This window comes from Lynx canadensis, chromosome E2 (genome assembly GCF_007474595.2).
Source record: "Lynx canadensis isolate LIC74 chromosome E2, mLynCan4.pri.v2, whole genome shotgun sequence".
Taxonomy (NCBI): domain Eukaryota; kingdom Metazoa; phylum Chordata; class Mammalia; order Carnivora; family Felidae; genus Lynx; species Lynx canadensis.
The window spans coordinates 49458513-49480769 of record NC_044317.1 but is presented as its reverse complement, the minus strand read 5'-3'; the positions used below and the strand labels follow the sequence as shown (position 1 = coordinate 49480769).

General features: G+C 42.0%; 1 protein-coding gene across 1 annotated transcript in view; it reads right to left on the bottom strand.

Annotated features, from left to right (window-relative positions):
• Positions 1 to 22257, bottom strand: part of ZNF45 (zinc finger protein 45) — a 67108-nt gene that overhangs the window by 15433 nt on the left and 29418 nt on the right. Inside the window, exons 8-9 of the mRNA XM_032591287.1 lie at positions 13572 to 13753; positions 10881 to 10960 (exon numbers count right to left, since the gene is read on the bottom strand). Of these exons, the coding sequence (XP_032447178.1) occupies positions 10881 to 10960; positions 13572 to 13753 (262 nt within the window). The remainder of the gene's footprint in view (positions 1 to 10880; positions 10961 to 13571; positions 13754 to 22257) is intronic.

Here is a 22257-nt window from a genome sequence, read left to right as displayed (position 1 = left end):
AAAAGAGGACATTCTGTAATGTGAAATTTCTCTTATAAATATGATTTTCTACCAAAAGACACTGTATGATATCCGAATCTGACACTGACTATTCTGAGGTCACTCATAACCTTTGAAAAATCAGTTAACTCTGCTTCCTTGTCTTCCCTAATATTGTGTTAGCTGAACAATAATTTTTAAATTGTTGTGGACAAGTGTTTTCCCCCGCAACATGGAAGCACCCAAATATATAAAACAATTAATAACAAACATAAAGGAATTCATTGACAATAATACAATAATGGTGGGGGACTTTAATACTCCCCTTCCATCAATGGACAAATCATTTAGGCAGAAAATCAACAAGGAAGCAATGGTTTTGAATGAAACACTGACCAGATGGACTTAACAGATAATCCAGTTAAAAAATGGTCAAAAGACATGAACAGACATTTTTCCAAAAAAGACCTATAGAGGGCTAACAGACACATGAAAAGATTCTCAATGTCACTCATCATTAGGAAAAATACAAGTCAAAACTACAATGAGATACCACCTAACATCTGTCCGATGGCTAAAATGAACAACACAGGAAATAACGGGTGTTGGAGAGGATGCGGAGAAAGGGGAACCCTCTTACATGGTCGGTGGGACTGCAAACTGGTGCAGCCACTCTGGAAAACAGTATAAAGGTTCCTCAAAAGTTAAAAATAGAACTATTGGGGTGCCCAGGTGGCTCAGTTGTTCAAGCGTCTGACTTCGGCTCAGGCTGTGATCTCATGGTTCTTGAGTTTGAGCCCCGCATTGGGCCCTCTGTTGTCAGCAAAGAGCCTGCTTCAGATCCTCTGACTCCCTCTCTCTCTGCACTTCCCCCGCTTGTGCTTTCTCGCTCTCTCTCACTTTCTCAAAAATAAATAAACATGAAAAAATAGAACTGGGGTGACTAGATGGCTCAGTCACTTAAGCGTCCGACTTCAGCTCGAGTCACGATCTCACAGCTTGTGAATTTGAGCCCCATGTCAGGCTCTGTGATAACAGCTCAGAGCCTGGAGCCTGTTTCAGATTCTGTGTCTCCATCTCTCTCTGCCCCTCCCCTGCTCATGCTCGGTCTCTGTCTCTCTCTCAAAAATAGATAAACATTAAAAAAATTAAAGAAAAAATGAACTACCCTATGACCCAGCAATTGCACTACTAGGTATTTACTCCACCCCGATGTTTATAGCAGCATTATCAACAATAGCCGAAGTATAGAAAGAGCCCAAATGTAAAAGAATGGATGAATGGATAAAGAAGATGTTCCCCCCCCCTCTCTCTCTCTCTCTCATATATATATATAATGGATATATATGTGTGTGTGTGTGTGTGTGTGTGTATATATATATATATACATATATATATATATACATATATATATATGATGGAATATTACTCAGCCATCAAAAAGAATGAAATCTTGCCATTTGCAATGACATGGGTAGAGCTAGAGTGTATTACGCTAAGTGAATTAAGCCACTCAGGGAAAGACAAATACCATATAATTTCACTCAGTGTGGAATTTAAGAAACAAAACAGATGAACATAGGGGGGAAAAAGAGAGACAGGCAAATTATAAAAGAGACTCTTAACTGGAAAACAAACTGAGGGTTGCTGGAGGGGAGGTGAGTGGCAGGATGTGTTAAGTGGGTGATGAGTATTAGGGAGGGCACTTTTCTTCAAAAAAAATTTTTTTTAACATTTACTTATTATTGAGAGACAGAGACACAGAGCATGAGCAGGGGAGGGGCCGGGAGATGGAGAGACACAGAATCCGAAGCAGGCTCCAGGCTCCGAGCTGTCAGCACAGAGCCTGATGAGGGGCTCGAACCCACAAAATGCGAGATCATGACCTGAGCCGAAGTCGGATGCCTAACCGACGGAGCCACCCAGGCGCCCCAGGGAGGGCACTTTTTGTGATGAGCATTGGGTGTCGTATGTAAGTGATGAATCACTGAATTCTATTCCTGAAACTAATATTATACTGCATGTTAAGTAGCTGTAATTGAAATAAAAACTTGAATCAAACCATGAAATCTATCACACAAACTTCACAAGATGGACTTTCTCCAATACAGTGTGCTTACACATCGTGAACAAAAACATCATGATCAAAATGAAGGAATCATTCCAGATTAAAGGAGTCAATTAAAGAGTGTTTCCCGGGGCGCCTGGGTGGCGCAGTCGGTTAAGCGTCCGACTTCAGCCAGGTCACGATCTCACGGTCCGTGAGTTTGAGCCCCGCATCAGGCTCTGGGCTGATGGCTCAGAGCCTGGAGCCTGTTTCCGATTCTGTGTCTCCCTCTCTCTCTGCCCCTTCCCCGTTCATGCTCTGTCTCTCTCTGTCCCAAAAATAAATAAACGTTGAAAAAAAATTAAAAAAAAAAAAGAGTGTTTCCCTCTCTCTCTCTCTCTGCCCCTCCCCAGCCTGCACTCTTGCTCTCAAAAAATATTTAAAAATTAAAAAAAAAAAGCACAAATTTAAATATGGACTGTGGGTTAGATAACAGCATATTAACAATGTCATTTTCTGACTTTGACCCTGTGAGTATAGAAGAGAATATCCTTGTTCGTAGAAAATAGACACTGTTTAAAAGAAAAACACAGCCCTAAAACGCTGTCACTTAGGCCAAGTGACCAAACTGGGGCTTAATGCCTAACCTAATTGCAGTTTCAGACTCCCCCAGAAACTCAGAAATTCTCCGATAAGCACCAGCTGAGTAATCTGTCACACAGACCCTCTCCATCCCGGCAAGATGCATAAGATCCCCTGCTCTTCCCTCTAAGGGAAAGTGACCGTGCCCAGAACAATCCTTTGTTTCCACTTGCTAATAACTTCCTTGCCCCACCCTCCTTCCCATAAAAACCTTCCATTCTGTACAACTCCTGGGAGATCCCTCCTACTTGTTTTATGGGATGCCACCCAATTTATGAACCGCTTAATAAAGCCAATGAAGTCTTCACGTTTACTCAGTTGAATTTTTGCTAACAATACAAATATTTAGGGACGAAGAAGTATTTTCTACAGCATAATCCCCAATTCTTGAAAAAAAGAGATGTGTGAAGGAAAAAAAAAAAGGGCAAGGACAGTTGACAGCTGGCAGCAGCTAGGTGTTGGTGTCTTCAACTCATCATACGTAACTCCAAAAGTATCAGCAATTTTTAGACATAACCACAATGGTGCAGCGAGAAACACAATTTTTTTTTTTTTTGCGACAAAAACCAAGGAAAGAGAGGAGGCTCTGAAATGCCACAATTATGTCTCTGTCCCTGAGAAATCATGAGATATTCTGCCCTCCTCCAGACCCCCTACTTTCAGCCAGAAACGGTTTGGGAATGTTAACCTTAAAAATAAAACTGCCAGTTATTTTACTGGAATAGTAGAGAACTGCAATCCAGGACGAGCAGGATATGGCAAAACCACAGGCAAGTCCGCAGAACAAAGGAGAAACCCACTCTTTTGCAGAGGAAAGGGAGAAACTGGGCAAGCTGTCATAAACAAAAAGCCCATTGGATTAACCGGGACTTGGAAATATGGTGGCTTTTCATTGGCTGAGTTTTGACAATCTTTCACTGGTTGGGCTGATGCGGAGCTGGGGGAGGAAAGCCATTCTGGTTCCCTCTGGGATAGCAACGAAGAGCTACGGTAGTTATCAGCCTGAAAGGTGGTCTCTTCCAATAGGGCCTTCCAATTGGGTCTCTTACAATTGACAAGAGCGACAGGGTGTGAGGGCTCTCCCTGCCAGCCTCGGACGCCATCCTAAAGGAGGTTTTCTCACTAACTTTCACAGGAGTAACTCTTCAGAAGGGGCTGGGGACTATGAAGCTAACGATTGGGATCAAAGAGAAATGACAGGAGTCACTGCAGCTGAAGCTCTCACTCCATCCAATATTCATGGCTTTCAGGTTACTAAGCACTTAAAAAAATTAAAGAGTCTAATACCAAGAGATCCCCATTCACCACGTGGCAGGAACTGTCTTTAAGGCTTTACTTAACCCATCTTGTTTAATTCTCAAACCGCTGTATTATAGGAAGGTAGGAAAGTCATCCCAATGTTACAAAAAAAAAAAAAAAAAAAAAAAAAAAGGACACAGATGTTAAGTCCCCCAATATTCAACCGAGAGAAAAGGCGGAGCGAGGGAAAGGTGGGCTGCCCTGGGGTGGGGGGCAGGACCGTAGGCAGAGAGCCCGGGAGACCCCCCCCCCCCACCGGGACATGCACAGCACAAGATCCCCAAACGCCAAGAGGGTCCTTGGGGAGGGAAACACCACTCCAGTTCTCAAACCACCGCTGTCTGACACAGCTCTTTTCCCCAAATCAATGGCCGGTGGTACGGGCACCCAGGGAAGTTCAGAAGGGTCTCGAAACCAGAACCCACTCACCACAGCGACGGAAGAGCCTGTAACAACCTGGCCACCCGAGCGGAAGTGCCTGAGACCGCCCCGCCCCAGGCTGCGGGAGGATCAACTACCCAGAATTCACGTTTCCAGACGGCCTTGGGGAAGTGTACGACTGTCTACGGGACTTCCGGACTACACTTCCCAGAAAGCCAGAGAACCACCGTCCCATTCCCACCCTCTTTGGCCGGAAGTGCTTGCGCCTCCTGAGAGATTCGGTAGTATAGTTCCCACAGTGGTCATGGGGGCGGAGTTCATACTGTCGACTTCAAAGGCAGTAGTAACGTGGGTTCCCACAGTGGGGGCAAGAATTAACCTCTCCGAAATCCGGCAGCAGAAAATATTCTAGGTTATTTAAGCTGCTGTTAGTTTTGTCTCTACTATAACACTAAACCTAGCTGTTATCCAAATATATCAAATATATATATGATATAGGAATATATAAATGATATATATCCCTAATATATCATTGGAAAGTTCAGTTCAGTTGCAGTGGTGAACTTCAGATACTCTGAAGAATGCACAAGGTGAAGGCTTAAGAAGCTGCGCATTTGGAAATCTACACAGCAGAACTGTTGATAAAAATACTTTAAAACTGTGCTACAAAATTCATGGGCGCAAGACAGTTATGGTAATTTGACTGATTCTTTATTACTCTTCCATATGAGTCTGAATCATGAGTGCCAGAATCCATGAGTCACCTCCATTCTGGCAGTACACTCATCATGTGACGGCTTAAAATATTGTGCCACAGGGAAGCAAGCACCAAGGCACCTCGACACGACCTCATGGGCACCAGTCTTGGAAGTTTCCTGGGGTATCTGATAGACCACTCAAATGGGATAAAGACCAGAGACAACCCCAGAAGGAGAAACCAGATTGGACACACACAGGTTCAGATCCAGGCTCTAGACACCCTAACTGGGTAACACTACCAGTCATAACCAGACTCAGGCAGCAGAGGGCAACATGAAAAATTTGGGCACTGCATACTGTAGGCCCTCCTGAGGCACAGGGCCTGACCCCACCTACTTGGACCTAAGAGCGATACAGTCTCCTTTATTCTAACTGATGTTCTCACCTCTTTAAGCACACATAGTCTTATAAGCTGCACAGCCATGAGTATCTTTATCTATGATGTCAGCCCTAGCCGGATATCAGCAAAACTGACCTTTAAAAAGATTGGGTCTATGACACAGAAATTCCGCTCCCAGGTATATACCCAAGAGAAATGAATCATATGCCCACAGTTGTACAAAGATGTTTATAGCAGCATTATTGATAATAGCCAAATTGTAGAAACAATCCAAATATCCAGCAACTGATGACTAGGTAAATAAAATGTGATACATTTATACAATGGGATCTTACTCTGCAATTAAAAAATGAAATACTGATTCAGTCAAGGATTGACCTTGAAAACATGCTTCGTGGAAGAAGCTAGACACAATAAACAATGTGTTTTATGATCCCATTTATATGAAATGTGCATAATACATCAATCCATAGAGGAAGAAATTTGATTATTTATTACCAGGGACTTGTTCATTGGGAGTGGAGAATGAATGCTAATGGATGGGGGGGGGGGGGGAGGGGTTGGTGGGCTGATGAAAAAGCTCTGGAATGAGACAGTGGTGATAGTTTATATCTTTGTGAATATACCAAAAATCATGCAATTATACATCTTACAACAGGTATGTGAAATATATCTCAATCAAAAAGAGAGGTTGGTCTGTTTGAAACTATTTCCCACTCTCAAGATACTATGGACTGGTTTGTGCCCCCTGCCCATGCATACTGATGCCTTAAACCCCAATATGACTGTATTTGGAGATAGGCTCTTTAAGAAAGCAATTAAATAGGTCATTAGAGTGGGGCCCTATTCTGATAGGTTACAAATAAATGGAAAAGTATCCATGTTCATAGACTGGAAGAATTGATACTGTTAAAATATCAAGACTACCAAAAGCATCTATAGATTCAATGAGATCCCCATCAAGATTCCAATGGCAGCTTTTTTTTTTTTTACAGAAGTAGGAAAAACAGTCCAAAAATTTACATAGCACCACAAAAGACCCCCAATAGCCAAATAAATCCTGAGAAAGAACAAAGCAGGAGGCATCACACGGCCTGATTTCAAACTATACTATAAAGTTATAGTCATCAAAACAGTATGGTACTGGCACAAAAACTAATACCAATGGGACAGAATCGATAGCCCAGAGATAAATCTAAGCATATGCAGTCAACGCATATTTGAAAAGGGAGTCAAGAACACTCAATGGAGAAGACTCTCTTTTCAATAAATGGTGCTGGGATAATTTGACATTTACATTCAAAAGAATGAAACTGGACCCAAATCTTATACCATTCACAAAGATTAACTAAAAATTAATTGAAAGACTTAAATGTAAGAAATTCCTAAAAGAAAACAGGAATAAATCTCAACATGGCCCTTAGTAATGATTTATTGGATATGACACCTAAAGCACAAGAAACAAAATAAAAAGTAAACAAGTGAGACTACATCAAACTTAGAAGCTTCTGCAGAGCAAAAGAAATCATCCACAAAGGGAAATTACAACCTATGGGATGAGGAAAAATATTTGCAAACCATGTATCTGATAAGAGGCTAATATCCAAAATATATAAGAACTCAAACAACTCAACAGCAAAACAACCCCTCTCACAAATAATCTAGTTAAAATGGGCAGAGGACCTAAGTAGACACTTCTCCAAAGAAGATATGCAAAAGAACAACAGGTACATGAAAAAATGCTCCACTTCACTAGTCATTAGTGAAATGCAACTTAAAACCACAACGGAGGTATCATTTCATCCCCGTTAGAACAGCCATCATCAAAAAGACAGGGGATAACAAATGATGTTATGGATGTGGAGAAAAGAGAACACTTGTGCACTGCTGGTTCGACTGTAAATTGATACAGCTACTGTGGAAAACAGTACAGAGGATCCTCAGAAAATTAAAAATAGAACTACTGTAGGATTCAGCAATTCCACTTCTGGGAATATATCTAAAGGAATGAAAACACTGATTTGAAAAGATATCGGCACCCCCGTGTTTGTAGCAGCAGCAGCAGCAGCAGCAGCATTCACAATAGCCAACACAAGGAAACAACCTTAGTTTGCATCAATGAGTGAATGGATAAAGAAGCTTTTGTATATATTTACGATGGAATATTATTCAGCCATAAAAAGAAATGATGAAATCCTGCCATTTGCAACCATATGGATAGAACTTGAAGACATTATGCTAAATGAAAAGTCAGAGAAAGACAAATACTGCATAAGTTCACTTATATGTGGGATCTAAAACACAAACAAAAAAACAAACTCACAGAAGAAACAAACTCATAGACTGTGGTTACCAAAGGCAGAGGGTGGGGGGAAGGGGAACTGGGGGAAAGTGGTCAAAAGGTACAAACTTCCAGCTATAAGATAAGTACTAGGGATGTAACGTACAACGTGATGACTACAGTGAGCACTGTCATATAATATATAGGAAACTTCATGAGAGTAAATCCTAAGAGTTCTCATCACAAGATGAAAATGTTTTCTTTTTTTGTTGTTGTTTATTTTTGAGTGAGAGAGACACACACACAGAGTGCAAGCGGGGGAGGGGCAGATGAGACACAGAATCTGAAGCAGGCTCGACTCTGATCTGTCAGCACAGAGCCTGACGTGGGGCTCGAACTCACGAGCTATGAGATCAGGACCTGAGCCAAAGTCAGATGCTTAACCAACTGAGCCACCCAGGCTCCCCTTCTTTTTATTTACATGAGAATATGGACGTTAGCCAAACCTACCGTGGTAATCATTTCACAATATATGTAAATCATACCATCATACTGTATGACTTATACAGTGATGTATGTCAATCATTTCTCAATAAAACTGGGGATAAAAAGAAAATAAATATTTTGTGAGTATGTGAAAATATAACAAAACAATGAATGTTTATAAGTATTACAGTCATCATTTCTGGAACTGATGTAATGACCTACAGCTATCATCATTCACTACCCATTCCATATTCCCCTTGCCCTCAGCAAACACCTCAGTTCATTGTGGTTCTTTTCCTAGCAGGATGAACCAAATTTTCATTCTTCAAGGTTGAGACATTAACAGTCCTGCCTGAACTGTGTTGTATTTTTCCACTGGTTTTTGATCATTAGACATGGTGCTTTTAAGAGACCCCTAAGTGATCTCTTGCATTCCAGACGTACTCTTGCTTACCTCCACTGTGCTGTAGCAACTCAATTGTTTGTTATCGGAATCAATTACCCCAACCAGTAAAATAACCCCCTTCTTTGACTATTCATTCAGAAGTAGGAGACATCAAGTGCCCAGTCTGAAATATCAAGTTCAAGTTCAATGGAATCATTGTTGTGTTTTCTGATGAAATCATTCATCCCCTTGGAATTAAGATCTCTTTAGAGCCTGCTCGTGGAGACAGGAAGCAAAATATTTGCTACTGGAACACTAGAAGTAGTAGTAAGTGGAGCCACTCAAATTTCTACCCCTGGATTCCTGATCTTGGGAAGCTTGGTTATGGACACCATATTCTGAGCACTGATTTAAATCATATACAGTATCTATGAGAACACTGCCACAGCTCAACAAGATACTGCCACCTACCAGGTAATGTAACTGAATTTTCAAAGGGCTAGTCCACTTTCTATCAATCCAAATATGTCAAGGTAATGGGGAACAGGATCGAAACAATGCACTCCGCAAGGATGGGCTCACTGCCACACTTCATTTGCTATGAAGTGAATTCCTTATCAGAAGCAATGCTGTGTGCAGGTTCCTCAAAAAATTAAAAATATAACCATCATATGATCCAGTAATCGCAGTACTGCGTATTTACCCTAAGAACGTGAAAACACTAATTCGAGGGGATATACGCACTCCTATATTTACTGCAGCATTATTTACAATAGCCAAATTATGGAAGTAGCCCAAGTGTCCGTTGATAGGTGAAGAGATAAAGGAGATGTGATTTTTTTTTTTAATTCAGCCATTTAAAAAAAGTTAAATCTTGCTATTTGCGACAACAGGGCTGGATCTAGAGAGTACAATACTAAATGAAATAAGCCACTCAGAGAAGTCAAATACCATATGATTTTACTCACATGTGGAAGTTAAGAAACGAATGAACAAAGGGGAAAAAAGAGACAAGCAAAGAAACACTCTTAACTACAGAGAACAAACTGATGGTTACCATTGGAGGGTGGGGTGGGGGGTGGTTGAAATAGGTAAAGGAGATTAAGAGTACACTTACCTTTTTTTTTTTCTTCCCTTTTTTAACTTTAGAGAGCAAGGGGGCACAAGTGGGGGAGAGGGGCACAGGGGCAGGGAGGGAGGGAGGGAGGGAGAGAGAGAAAGAGAGAAAGTTTAAGCAGGCTCCAGACTCAGCGCAGATTCCAACATGGGACTCAATCCCAGAACCCTGGGATCACGACCTAAGCTGAAATCAAGAATCAAATGCTCATCCCACTGAGCCACCCAGGTGCCCCTAGTACACTTATCTCTTATCTTGATGAGCATCGAGTAATATACGGAATTGCTGAATCACTATATTGTACATCTGAATAAATATAACACCGTATGTTAAGTACACTGGAATTGAAATAAAAATAAGTTTAAAAAAAAGAGAACGAATGCTGCGTGGAATACCACAAAAATAGTGGAAAAGGACTGTTAGAGTACCTAGTTGGTAGTTTTGGCAAAAGCACTGCAGGTATGGAAGGTGAATCCATATCCAGAGTGCCTATTCGATTAAAAACAAGGTACTGCCCCTTCCATGATGGAAATGGTCTAATGGAACCAATCATCCTGGGGAAAGGGACTATATCAAGGAACCAATGTTGGTCTCCGATGCTGGCACATGGCACTCAGCAATAGCTATAGCCAGGATGGCCTTGGTACATGGAGTTTACATTGCTAAAACCATGGATAACCTCCATTCCTGCCATCATGGCCACTTGGCTCATGAGTTCACTGGGCAATGACAGAAGTGGCTGTTGACAGAAGCTAAAAGAGAGAGACACATTGGATCAAACTACTTGTTTATTGAAACCCTCCTCTACTGAAAGTACCATACGGTGGTTGTTTACGTGGAGCACACTTATCTTCACATTCTTTCCCCACTCAGAGTGGTCTATCCAAAATACCTCTCCCTTAGGATACCTTGCAATTAATTTTCCAATCACGTATCTTTGAAGAACATGAAAATCCAGCCAAACCTTTGACCATAGCCTGTATAACTATACAGACTCTTAATTGTAGCCATTTGTTCTTTTAGGCCAAAAGAGCAACGAAGGCACACTGGTCAAAGTTCTGCCCATTAAGAGGTTTTCCTTTCACAACTGCCCTTTACGGACATCCCAGAAAGAAGCTGTTATATTTTAGTTGAACAATTTCAGGTCGGTGCCTGTCTACCTACCGTGCAGAACCATCTGCAAATGGGCCAGGAGTGAACTTTCCCTTCCTCGCCCAACTGGTCATAAGGAACTTTCCCCGAAGCTATAGGGGCACACTGGGAGAAAGTAACATAATACAAGTATGGACCGTGGGCATTTGGGCCATTTACTGATGCTTCCAATGCTTCATATAAATATACTTCCATTTACTTCTCATGTAAATCTCTTCCATTTGACAACAGAGTGCTTCTGTTGTCAAATCCAAGCCTACATTGGTGAGCTGACACCTAGTCCGTGAAGGAGAGTCAGAGTGTGTGGTAACTTGGGAGCCCATGGTTAACTCTTCAGTCTAGTAAAGTGCAATGACAAAACCAAAGTGGTTTCTTTATGTATAATATAATACACATAACTTTTTTAAAGTTTATTTATTTGAGAGAGAGTGAGAGCATGAGTGGGGGAGGGGGAGAGAAAGAGGGAGAGAATCCCAAGCAGGCTCCATGCTATCAGCGCAGAGCCTGATGCAGGGCTTGAACTCACGAACCTGAGATCATGACTGAGCTGAAATCAAGAATTGGGACGCTTAACTGATTGAGCCACCCAGGTGCCCCCCCAAATTATTCCTTAAAGAGAGGTGGGTGTCTATAGAGGATGCAGGGCTTGATGCCAAAATTCTAAGGGTCTGTGCTGTGAATTATCTTTAGGAGCTAGCCAGACATTCCAAACACCATTTCTGTCTGCCACTGACATTTCAAGAACCTTTTAATCTGCTGGGTCATATGGCCCAAGTGGCAGAGAGCTTCCATGGAAGCCTGGACCTGAGAGCCTTATTCTCCTCTGGGCTCCAGGCAGAAGGTTTTCAGGTCACACATAAAAGGGCATAGTAGAACACCCCAATGAGAAATATGCATGTTCAAAAATCTGAGGGAGCACACTAGGCATGGTGACTCTCTTTTGGTTGTAGGAAGGACCTGGATGCAACACGTCCTTTACTTTAGAAGTGGCATTTCAACATGCCAACACCAATGACCCCTTAGAAACTTTACTTAAGTAGAAGGCACCTAGATTTTTAGGGAATTTATTTCCCATCCCCTGGCACAGTCTTATCAATATGCCTAGGAGAACTTTGACTTCCCACTCACCAGGGCCAATCAGCATCAATCAATGGGCCAGTTCAGAGCCATGATCCAGTAATCCCAGCCAAATGGTCCCCTTGAGGGAAGCCCAGGAGAAAGAGTAACATTGCAATGTTTGGCAGGGTAGCAGGGTACTTAGGAAGATGAAGCCTTTTCTTTCTTTTTTTTTTTATGTTTATTTATTTTTGATAGAGAGAGAGCACAAGTGGGAGAGGGGCAGAGAGAGGAGACACAGAATTGGAAGTAGGCTCCAGGCTCCGAACTGTCAGCACAGAGCCCGACGCGGGGCTCGAACCCCAAACCGCGAGATCATGATCTGAGCCGAAGTTGGACGCTTAACCGACTGAGCCACCCAGGCGCACCCAGCCTTTTCTTAATCCACTAAATTCTGGGTGTGAAAACTGGCTCATGTCTGGATACTGTTTAAGGGGTAGTCAATCTCTGTTTTTAGGATAAAGGTAGACTTCTGTTCACATGACCTAGAACTATTCCGCTTGTACATATCACATATACTTCACGTCTATTTATGTTTCAGGGACATCAAAGTCAATAGCCAATGTCACATATCAGACTATTCTGAGTATGATGTTGGCTCTGCTGTCCGTTATAGTATCCCTATCCAACTTGCCTTTGGGATTAAATGCCACCACTTGACCAATACCACACTAGGATCTCATCATTTCATTTCGAGATCCTCCTCTACAGAGCACAAAAAACCTTGAGCTCTTCAAAGATGCTGAAGTTCCTCTCAAATTATTTCTCAAGGTCATGATGAATTATGATTTCTCTATTCCTCCAGGGGCGGGTGACATGTCTAACATGATAAATCTGCTCTAACATTCAAATCTCCGCAAGACTTTGAACACTTCCCTCTACATCGTATCAAAGAAATTCTGGAATTTCAACTCAATTTAGTGAAGCTACATTCCCATCCATTTTTCAACCTACCAACCAACCAACAACAACAAAGCGAAAAAAAAACAAACAAAAAACAAAACAAAAAACTCACACCTTTCTAACCAATGGAGCTGAAATATTGAATTCAGAATGCTTAATGAGCCTGTTTCAATATATTCATCTCATCCAATTTTATACTCCTTGTGTCACAACCCCATATCCCAAAGATCCACCCCCAGACACGTTCCCAGATTTATCTACCTAAGCTGAAGAATCATGAAATTCTTTCAATGTGCAGAGTACCACTTCAGTGTCATTTGTACCTAAGGCTTTGGTACCGGGTGTGACTTGAATCTACGTATAGTTGTGGAAGCAAAGAGGTGTGGCAGGATTCGGTCCTGAGGAGAATCAGCAGTGTCTTTCTTTTTTAAATTTTTTTAATGTTTATTTACTCTTGAGAGACAGAGAGAAAGACACAGCATGAGCAGGGAAGGGGCAGAGAAGAGAGGGAGACACAGAACTCGAAGCGGGCTCCAGGCTCGGAGCTGTCAGCACAGAACCCGAGGTGGGGCTTGAACCCACGGGCTGTGAGATCATGACCTGAGCCGAAGTCGGACGCTTAAGCGACTGAGCCACCCAGGCACCCCTGTCTTTCAAGGTCTCTATCTCAGAGGAAGCCATTACATGCCCTTTGGGGACAAAAGGGGTCATTTTCCTCAGGCAGTAGCAGAATGGCTGCTTCTAGCAGCAAGGACGACTTTGCAAAATTCAGGGGGTTGAGGGCAATCACTCCTGGATACGAGGACATTTGTAGGCATTCCGTATTCCAACAGAAAAGTTCCAGCACGGGTGGAGCAGCAACAAATCTGAGAACAGATGCAGTGAAGGGGAGAAGAGTTTCTCTTTCCCTGTGTCACCTCTCCTCCACGACAGCAGAGCTCACCGTGAAGGCAGATCCCATTGGCCTGCAATTTCTCCCATGTGGGTGGGGAAGTAAGATCATGTGAGTCAAGAGCTAGGCTTCCCCAGCTGTGTGAGCTGCTACTCAAAAGGCCCACTTCTTTCCTGCTCTACCCACAATACCGAGGTGATCTGTATGGCCGAAGGGTTGGGAGAGGCTGGGAGCACAGCAACCAGGGCTTGGAACTCACCAAAGGTACACAGATTCTACTAAGTGCATCACAGACTGCCAGGAAGCCTGCCCACAAGTGCTGGGGATACCTCTCCTGCAGGCTCCCCAAACTGCCCATTAGCACCCCAACACGCCACATGCCTCATTTCCTCCACTTTGTGGCCAGCTGCCTGCACCCACCCCAGAAGATGATGAGCATGAGCCTCTGCGCACCTCTGGCACACACAGACGGTCATCCCAATTCTGCAGGATTGGGAAAAGGGACACAAATGTAAGCGTTTCGGGACAACACTCGAAGGGGGAGAAAAAGGGACGCTCTCATCACCAAGCCTGGCTTTGCTGGGAAAAAGCATACAGTCTTATAAATTCCCCCACCAAGAGGGAACACGAGTGTGGAGTGGATACATCGATAGAAAAGTTCTGAGAAAGACTCAGAATCCCCAGCCAGCTGATAGTGATAGCATTTCTCCCCTGAAGCCAGTCGGTAGAGCCTGGAGGAGGTAACTGCTTCTTCACATGAGAAGACAGCAACACAGTTCAAGGGGTATGAGAAATCAAGGAAACTGGCATTACCAAAGGAACACGCTCCTTTTCCAGTAAGTACCTTCAAAGAAATGGAGAGTGAAGCATCGCCTGACAAAGAATTCAAAATAACTTCTAAGGAAGCTCAGTGAGCTACAGGAGAACACTGATAGACAACCCAACAAAATTAGGAAAAGAATACATGAACAAAACAGCAGGTTCAACGGAGAGATACAAGTTGGAAAAAAAGAAGCAAAGTCAAAGTCTGGAGCCCCAAAATACAATAAATGAAATGAAAAGTGCGACAGAGAGCACGAACCTAAGGGTTGATCAAGCAGAATAAAAAATCTGTTAATTCAAAGAGGGGTCATTAGAAATTTTCAGTCAGAGGACAAGAAAATGAAAAAGAGTGAGGGGTGCCTGGTTGGCTCAGCCAGTTAAGTATCTGACTTTGGCTCAGGTCATGATCTCCCGGTTCGTGGGTTCGCGCCCTGTTGGGCTCTGTGCTGACAGCTTGGAGCCTGGAGCCTGCTTTGGATTCTGTGTCTCCCTCTCTCTCTCAAAAATAAACAAACATTAAAAAAAAAAAAAAAGAAAAGAAAATGAAAAAGAGTGAAGAAAGCCTATGTGAATTATGGGATCGAATACAGATAAACAATATACACATCATGGGAGTCCCAGAAGAAGAAAGGGAAACAAAGCTTATTTTAAAAAATTATATAATGGCTGACGGGGGGCGCCTGGGTGGCTCAGTCGGTAAAGTGTCTGACTTCAGCTCAGGTCATGATCTCACGGTTAGTGGGTTCGAGCCTCTTGTAGGGCTCTGTGCTGACAGCTCAAAGCCTGGAGCCTGCTTCGGATTCTGTGTCTCCCTCTCTCTCTGTCCCTCCCCCACTCACGCTCTCTCAAAAATAAATAAAAGTGTTAAAAAAAATTACCTAATGGCTGAAAAATCCCCAAATCTGGGGAGTGATATGCACACCCAGGTACATGAACTTCATAGGTCCTGGAACATTTTCCATTGAAAGAGGACTTCACTGACACACATTATAATACACCTACTAAAAAATTAAAGAGAGAATTTTGAAAGCAGCACAGGAAAAGAAACTCATCACCATAGGATATGTCATCAAAGACCTCATAGGCTAGGAGAGAGATGATGTATTCCAAGTGCTGAAAGGGAAAAAAACAAAAAACAAAAAAATGGCAACCAACGCTACTCAGCAAAGCTGTGCCGCAGAAATAAAGACTTTTCCGGACAAACAAAAGTCGAAGGAGTTGATCAACCCTAGACCTGCTCTACAGAAACTGCTAAAGGGAGTTCTTCAAGCTGAAATGAAAGGATACGAATTAGTAAAATGAACACGTAAGTATAAACCTCACTGGTAAAGAAAGGGAAGTATACTGTCAAATTCTCCTAGTTGTGATCAATTCCTTAATTCTAGGGTTAAAAAAGAAAAGCATTTAAAACAACTATAGGTTCCTCAAAAAGTCAAAAATAGAACTACCCTATGATCCAACAAATGCACCACAAGGTATTTACTCAAAGGATACAAAAATACAGATTGGAAGGGATATATGCACCCAGATGTTTATAGCAGCATTTGATTCAACAACAGCCAAATTATGGAAAGAGCCCAAGTGTCCATCAAGTGATGAACGGATAAAGAAGATGTAGTATATACACACCATGGAATACAAATCAGCCATAAAAAGAATGAAGTCTTGTCATTTGCAATGACATGGATAGAGCTAGCAAGTATTACGTGAAATAAGTCACTCAGACAAAGACAAATACTACATGATTTCACTCATATGTGGACTTCAAGAAACAAAACAAATGAACGTGGGGAGGGGGGAGGGGGAGAGGAAAACCAAAAAATAGACTCTTAACTTCAGAGAACAAACTGATGGTCACCAGAGTGGAGGTTGAGGGAGGGATGGTTACATAGGTGATGGAGATTAAGGCGGGTACATGGGAAAAGCACCAGGGGTCGTAAGTAAGTGATGAATCCCTAAATTCTACAACTGAAACTAATATTACAAGGTATGTTAACTGGAATTTAAATAAAAGCTTGAAAAAATACGTAGCAACAAAAATTTATTAGTGGCTCCATAATATAAAAATATATAAATTGTGACATCAAAAACATAAAATCTAAGGAGAAAAGCACAAAGTCTTATATGTGATCAAAGGTATAATGGTTATGTTTTATGCAAGCTCATGGAAACCACAAAACAAAACCTGTAGTAGATGCACGAAAGAGAAAGAGAAAGGAATCAAAATACAGCACTATGGAAAATCCTCAGATAACCTAAGTACACAGCAAGAGAGGGAGAGAGGAACAAAGGAACTACAGAACAGTCAGAAAATAATTAACAAGGTGGCATTATTAAGTCCTTAGCTATCAGTATTACTTTAAATGTAAATGGATTGAATTCTCCAGCCAAAAGACACAGAGTCTTGGCTGAATGGATCAAAAAAGAAGAACCAATTACATGCTGCGTACAAGAGACTCACTTCAGCTTTAAGGACCCACATAGGTTGAAAATGAAGAAACGAATACAAAATAATTCACGCAAATGGAAACTGACGAAAGCACAAGCAGCTATACTTATATCAGACAAAACAGACTTTAAGTCAAAAACCGTAACAAGAGACAGAGAAAGTAATCATACAGTGTTAAAGGGGTAAATTTATCGAGATAAAACCAGTGTAAATGTGTGCCCAACATTGAAACTAAATATATTAAGCAAATATTAACAGATCTGAAGAGAGAAATAAAAATGCAATACTAGAAGGGGACCTCAGTACCCTACTTTTAACAATGGATAGATCATCCAGATAGAAAATCAATAATAAGGAGGGTAACCTGGGTGGCTCAGTCGGTTAACTGTCTGACTTTGGCTCAGGTCACAATCTCACAGTTCATGAGTTTGAGCCCTGCTGCGGATTCTGTGCTGACGGCTCGGCGCCTGGAGCCTGCTTCCGAATTCTGCGTCTCCCTCTCCCTACCTTCCCCCACTTGCACTCTGTGTGTGTCTCTCTCTCAAAAATAAATAAACATTTAAAAAAATTAAGAAAATCAATAAGGAAAGATTGAACATGAACTACATTAGACCAAAGGGACCCAACATAGAACATTCCATCCAACAGCAGCAGACTATTCTTCTGAAGCTCACACAGAACATTCTCCAAGAAAGATCACGTTATATCACAAAAGAAGTCTAAAAATTTTAATACTGAAGTCATATCAAATACCTCATGGTTCATTAAATCGAGCCCCATGCCAGGCTCTCTGCTGACAGTATGGAGCCTGCTTGGGATTCTGTCTCTTCCCCTCTCTGCCCCCTCCCCCACCCACGCGCATGTGCACCAACATGCTCTCTCTCTCTCTCTCAAAATAAATAAACAAACAAAAAAAGGAGTCAATTGTGAAGGCCATCGGAAAGAAACATAGACATCTGATTTTGTGTCAGCAACGTATAAGCTTCATCTCCTGCCCATGTCCTCTGCCTCCTTCACAATTCTGGTAAGGTTCTGGGGTAAGGTTCACTCACATAGTACAAGCAACCTCCAACCATTAAAAAAAAAATTTTTTTTAACATTTATTTATTTTTGAGAGTGAGAGAGACAGAGCATGAATGGGGGAGGGGCAGAGAGAGAGGGAGACACAGAATCTGAAGCGGGCTCCAGGCTCCGAGCCATCAGCACAGAGCCCGACGCGGGGCTCAAACTCACGAACCGCGAGATCATGACCTGAGCCGAAGTCAGACACTTAAGCAACTGAGCCACCCAGGCACCACTCATTTTTTAAACTTAACTTCGAGAGGACTTCTACTCGATAAAATACCTGAACATTGACTGTTCTTTCTGCTCTGGACCTTCTCCTAGACAAGTGTTCTCTCCACCTTTGATCATCCCAAAGGGTGTCTGCCATGAGTTTTGTGACCCAAACCTAATGTTGGTGGGGAAGCTTCCTTATGTCACAGTGAAGTTGCTGAACATGCACATCAACTGGCATGGAAAGATTGATCTTTTTGTGGATGATATTATCTGATTACAGAAAATCCCAGGAAATCTATATAGAGGAGCTACTTTAATATACAAGTTTGACAAGATTGTAGGCTACAAGGTTAACATAGAACAATTGCATTTCTATATACTAGCAATGAACAGCTGGAAGTTGAAATTTGAAAAATAGTACCATTTAGTTTAATACCAAAAACCAGAGCACTTAAGTATAAATCTAATAAAATATGTGCAGGATCTATGTACTGAAAACTACAAATTACTGATAAAAGAAATTAAAGGAGTCCTAAACAAATAGGCAGATACATGGTGTCTGTGGTTTAGAATATTAAATATTGCTAAAAAAAAAAAAGAGAGAGAGAGAGAATATCCAATATTGATAAGATGCTAAGTCTCCCTAAACTCACCTATATATATTCAATGCAATTTCAATAAAATCCGCAGTAATGAGCTTAATTTCACAAAGCTTAGTCACAAAGCTTATTCTACAAATTATGGAAAAGCAGACAAAATAGCCAAAACAGGGGGTGCCAGGGTGGCTCAGCTGGTTAAGATTCCAACTCTTTTTTTTTTTTTTTTTAATTATTTTTTTTTTTCGACGTTTATTTATTTTTGGGACAGAGAGAGACAGAGCATGAACGGGGGAGGGGCAGAGAGAGAAGGAGACACAGAATCGGAAACAGGCTCCAGGCTCCGAGCCATCAGCCCAGAGCCTGACGCGGGGCTCGAACTCACGGAGCGCGAGATCGTGACCTGGCTGAAGTCGGACGCTTAGCCGACTGCGCCACCCAGGCGCCCCAAGATTCCAACTCTTAATTTCAGCTCAGGTCATGATCTCATGGTTCGTGAGTTTAAGCCTGTACGGACAATGCAGAGCCCACTGGGATTCTCTTTCCTTCTCTCTCTGCCTCTCTCCTCTGCTCACACACTCTCTCTCTTGTCTCAAAATTAAATAAACTAAAATTAAAAAAAAAGGCAATTTAAACTTAAAAAAAATAGCCAAAATATTCTGAAAAAGAATAGAGTTGGAAGACCCATACTATCTCATCTCAAGACTTAGCGTATAAAGCTACATATTGGCAAAATGATAGACATGTAGATTGGTGGAACCAAAGAGAGGCCAGAAAAAGACCCGCACATGTATGATCTACAGGTTTTTCACAAAGGTACAACAGCAATTTGATGTTAAAAGGATAGTTAACTGGATGTTTCCATGCCAAAAAATTGGCCCTTGACCACACATTTTATACAGACTAACTCACATGGATCATAGACCTAAATGTTAAACCTGAAACAAACTTTTAGATAAAAAAGAGGAGAGGGGCACCTGGGTGGCTCAGTTGGTTAAATATCAGATTCTTGATGTCAGCTCAGGTCACGATCTCATGGTTCATGAGATGGAGCCCCATGTCAGGCTCTGTGCTGACAGTGTGGAGCCTGCGTGGGATTCTCTCTTCCCCTCTCTCTGCCCCTCCCCCACCCACACGCACACACGTGTCTCACTCTCTCAAAATAAATAAACTTAAGAAAAAAAAAGGAGAAAAATCTTTGTGACCTTGGATTAGGCAGAGTTCTCAGATCTGAATCCAAAAGCAGAATCCACGGAAGATGAAAACTGAACTTCATCAAAAACAAAACACCTGCTTCGTGAAAAATACTGATAATGGGGGCGCCTGGGTGGCTAAGTCAGTTAAGCGTCCAACTTTGGCTCAGGTCATGATCTCACTGTTCATGGGTTTAAACCCCGCATCAGGCTCTGTGCTGACAGCTCAGAGCCTGGAGCCTGCTTCGGATTCTGTGTCTCCTTCTCTCTCTGCCCCTTCCCCTGTCACTTACTGTCTTCCTCTCTCTCAAAAATAAACAAACATTAAAAAAATAATTTAAAAAATACTGACAATGGAATAAAAACATAAACCACACGCACAGATAAAACATTTGCAAAACATAGAAGGACATACATCCAGAACATACAAACTTTCAAAATTCAAGAAGAGAACAGTCCCCCAAAGAAAAGACACATGTATAGCAAACATTCAGATATGAAAGATGCCTAACATAGTCATTAGGGAAACGCAAATTAAAAAAATTTTTTTAATGTTTATTTATTTTTGAGAGAGTGAGTGTGAGCGGGGGAGGGTTAGAGAGAGGGAGACACAGAATTGGAAACAGGCTCCAGGCTCTGACCTGTCAGCACAGAGCCCAACGCAAGTCTCGAACCCATAAACCATGAGATCATGACCCGAGCCGAAGTCAGATGCCCAACCAAGACACCCAGGTGCCCCGGGAAATGTAAATTAAAACCAAAGAAAGATGCCACTATGAACCTAGCGAAATGCTAAAAACAAAACAAAACTTTGATACGCACTGATGGTGGGAATACAAAACGGTACATCTATTTTAGAGCCGTTAGCTTTTCCATACAGTTGAACATGCATACAACCCCCCTCTTAAGTATTTACGAAGACAAAGAAAACTTGTGTTGATACACGGCCCTGTATGCAAACACTAGTCACTGTTTTCTTTATCACCACTAACAACTGGAAACTCAAATATCCTTGAAGTGATAAATGGGTAAACCAAACGTGGTACATCCCTGTAACAGAACACGACTCGGCGACAAGGGGAATGACTAGCAATCCGCACATCAAGATCGATGAATCTCAGAAGCATTAAGTGGGAGAAGCCAGACTCCAAAGACTACAGTCTGAATGATTCCATTTTAGGACATTCCAGAAAAAGTAAACTATGCATACAGACAGCAGGTAGATGGTTGCCAAAGGTAGGGAGGGGTGATAGGGAAGGGGCTGACCACGAGAGTACAAAGGAATTTCAGGGCAAGGGGGTCACGGAACTGTTAAATGTCTTGACTGTTGGGGTGGTGATAACAATAGTAATCATTTGCCAAAACACAGAACCCTACACCAAAGAGTCAATTTACTGCATATAAATTAATCCTTAATAATAATTTTAAATAGAATGCTAACTTGTTGGGGCGCCCGGGGGGCTCAGTTAGTGAAGTGTCTGACTTCGGCTCGGGTCGTGATCTCAGGGTTCGTGGGTTCGAGCCCCGCGTTGGGCTCTGTGCCGACAGCTCTGAGCCTGGATCCTGCTTCAGATTCTCTGTCTCCCTCTCTCTCTGTCCCTCCCCTGCTCATGCTCTGTCTCTGTCTCAGAAATAAATAAACATTAAAAAAAAAATTTAAAGAATGCTAACTTGTAGAATTTTCATAGAAGGCTCTTATCTCCCTGAGGAATTTTTCTCATGAATAGATACTGAATTTTTTCAACTTTGCTTTCATGTTTGATGATGTTTGATCCAAAGAATCCAGACGTAAAAGAGTACATACTGAAGCCACAGGAAGTCCAAGAACAGCCTCAACCAACGTGAGGTATAAAAACCATCCTTGTCGCCACCGGAGGTGGGAATGACTAGAAATGCACACAAGGAAACAGTCTGGTTTAATAGAAATACTGCACACATCAATTTGGGTGAGGATTACACAAGTGTTATACATTTGCAAAACTTCAGGAAGCTGTAAACTTGAGATTTATGCATGTTACTGCATGCAAAATATACCTCAATAAAGTATCCGCACACATAAGTGCTGGTCACAACCCACTGAATTGATTTTTGGACCTCCTGACAGGCTGAGAAACACCAGTTCACAGGACCTGCAGGGTTG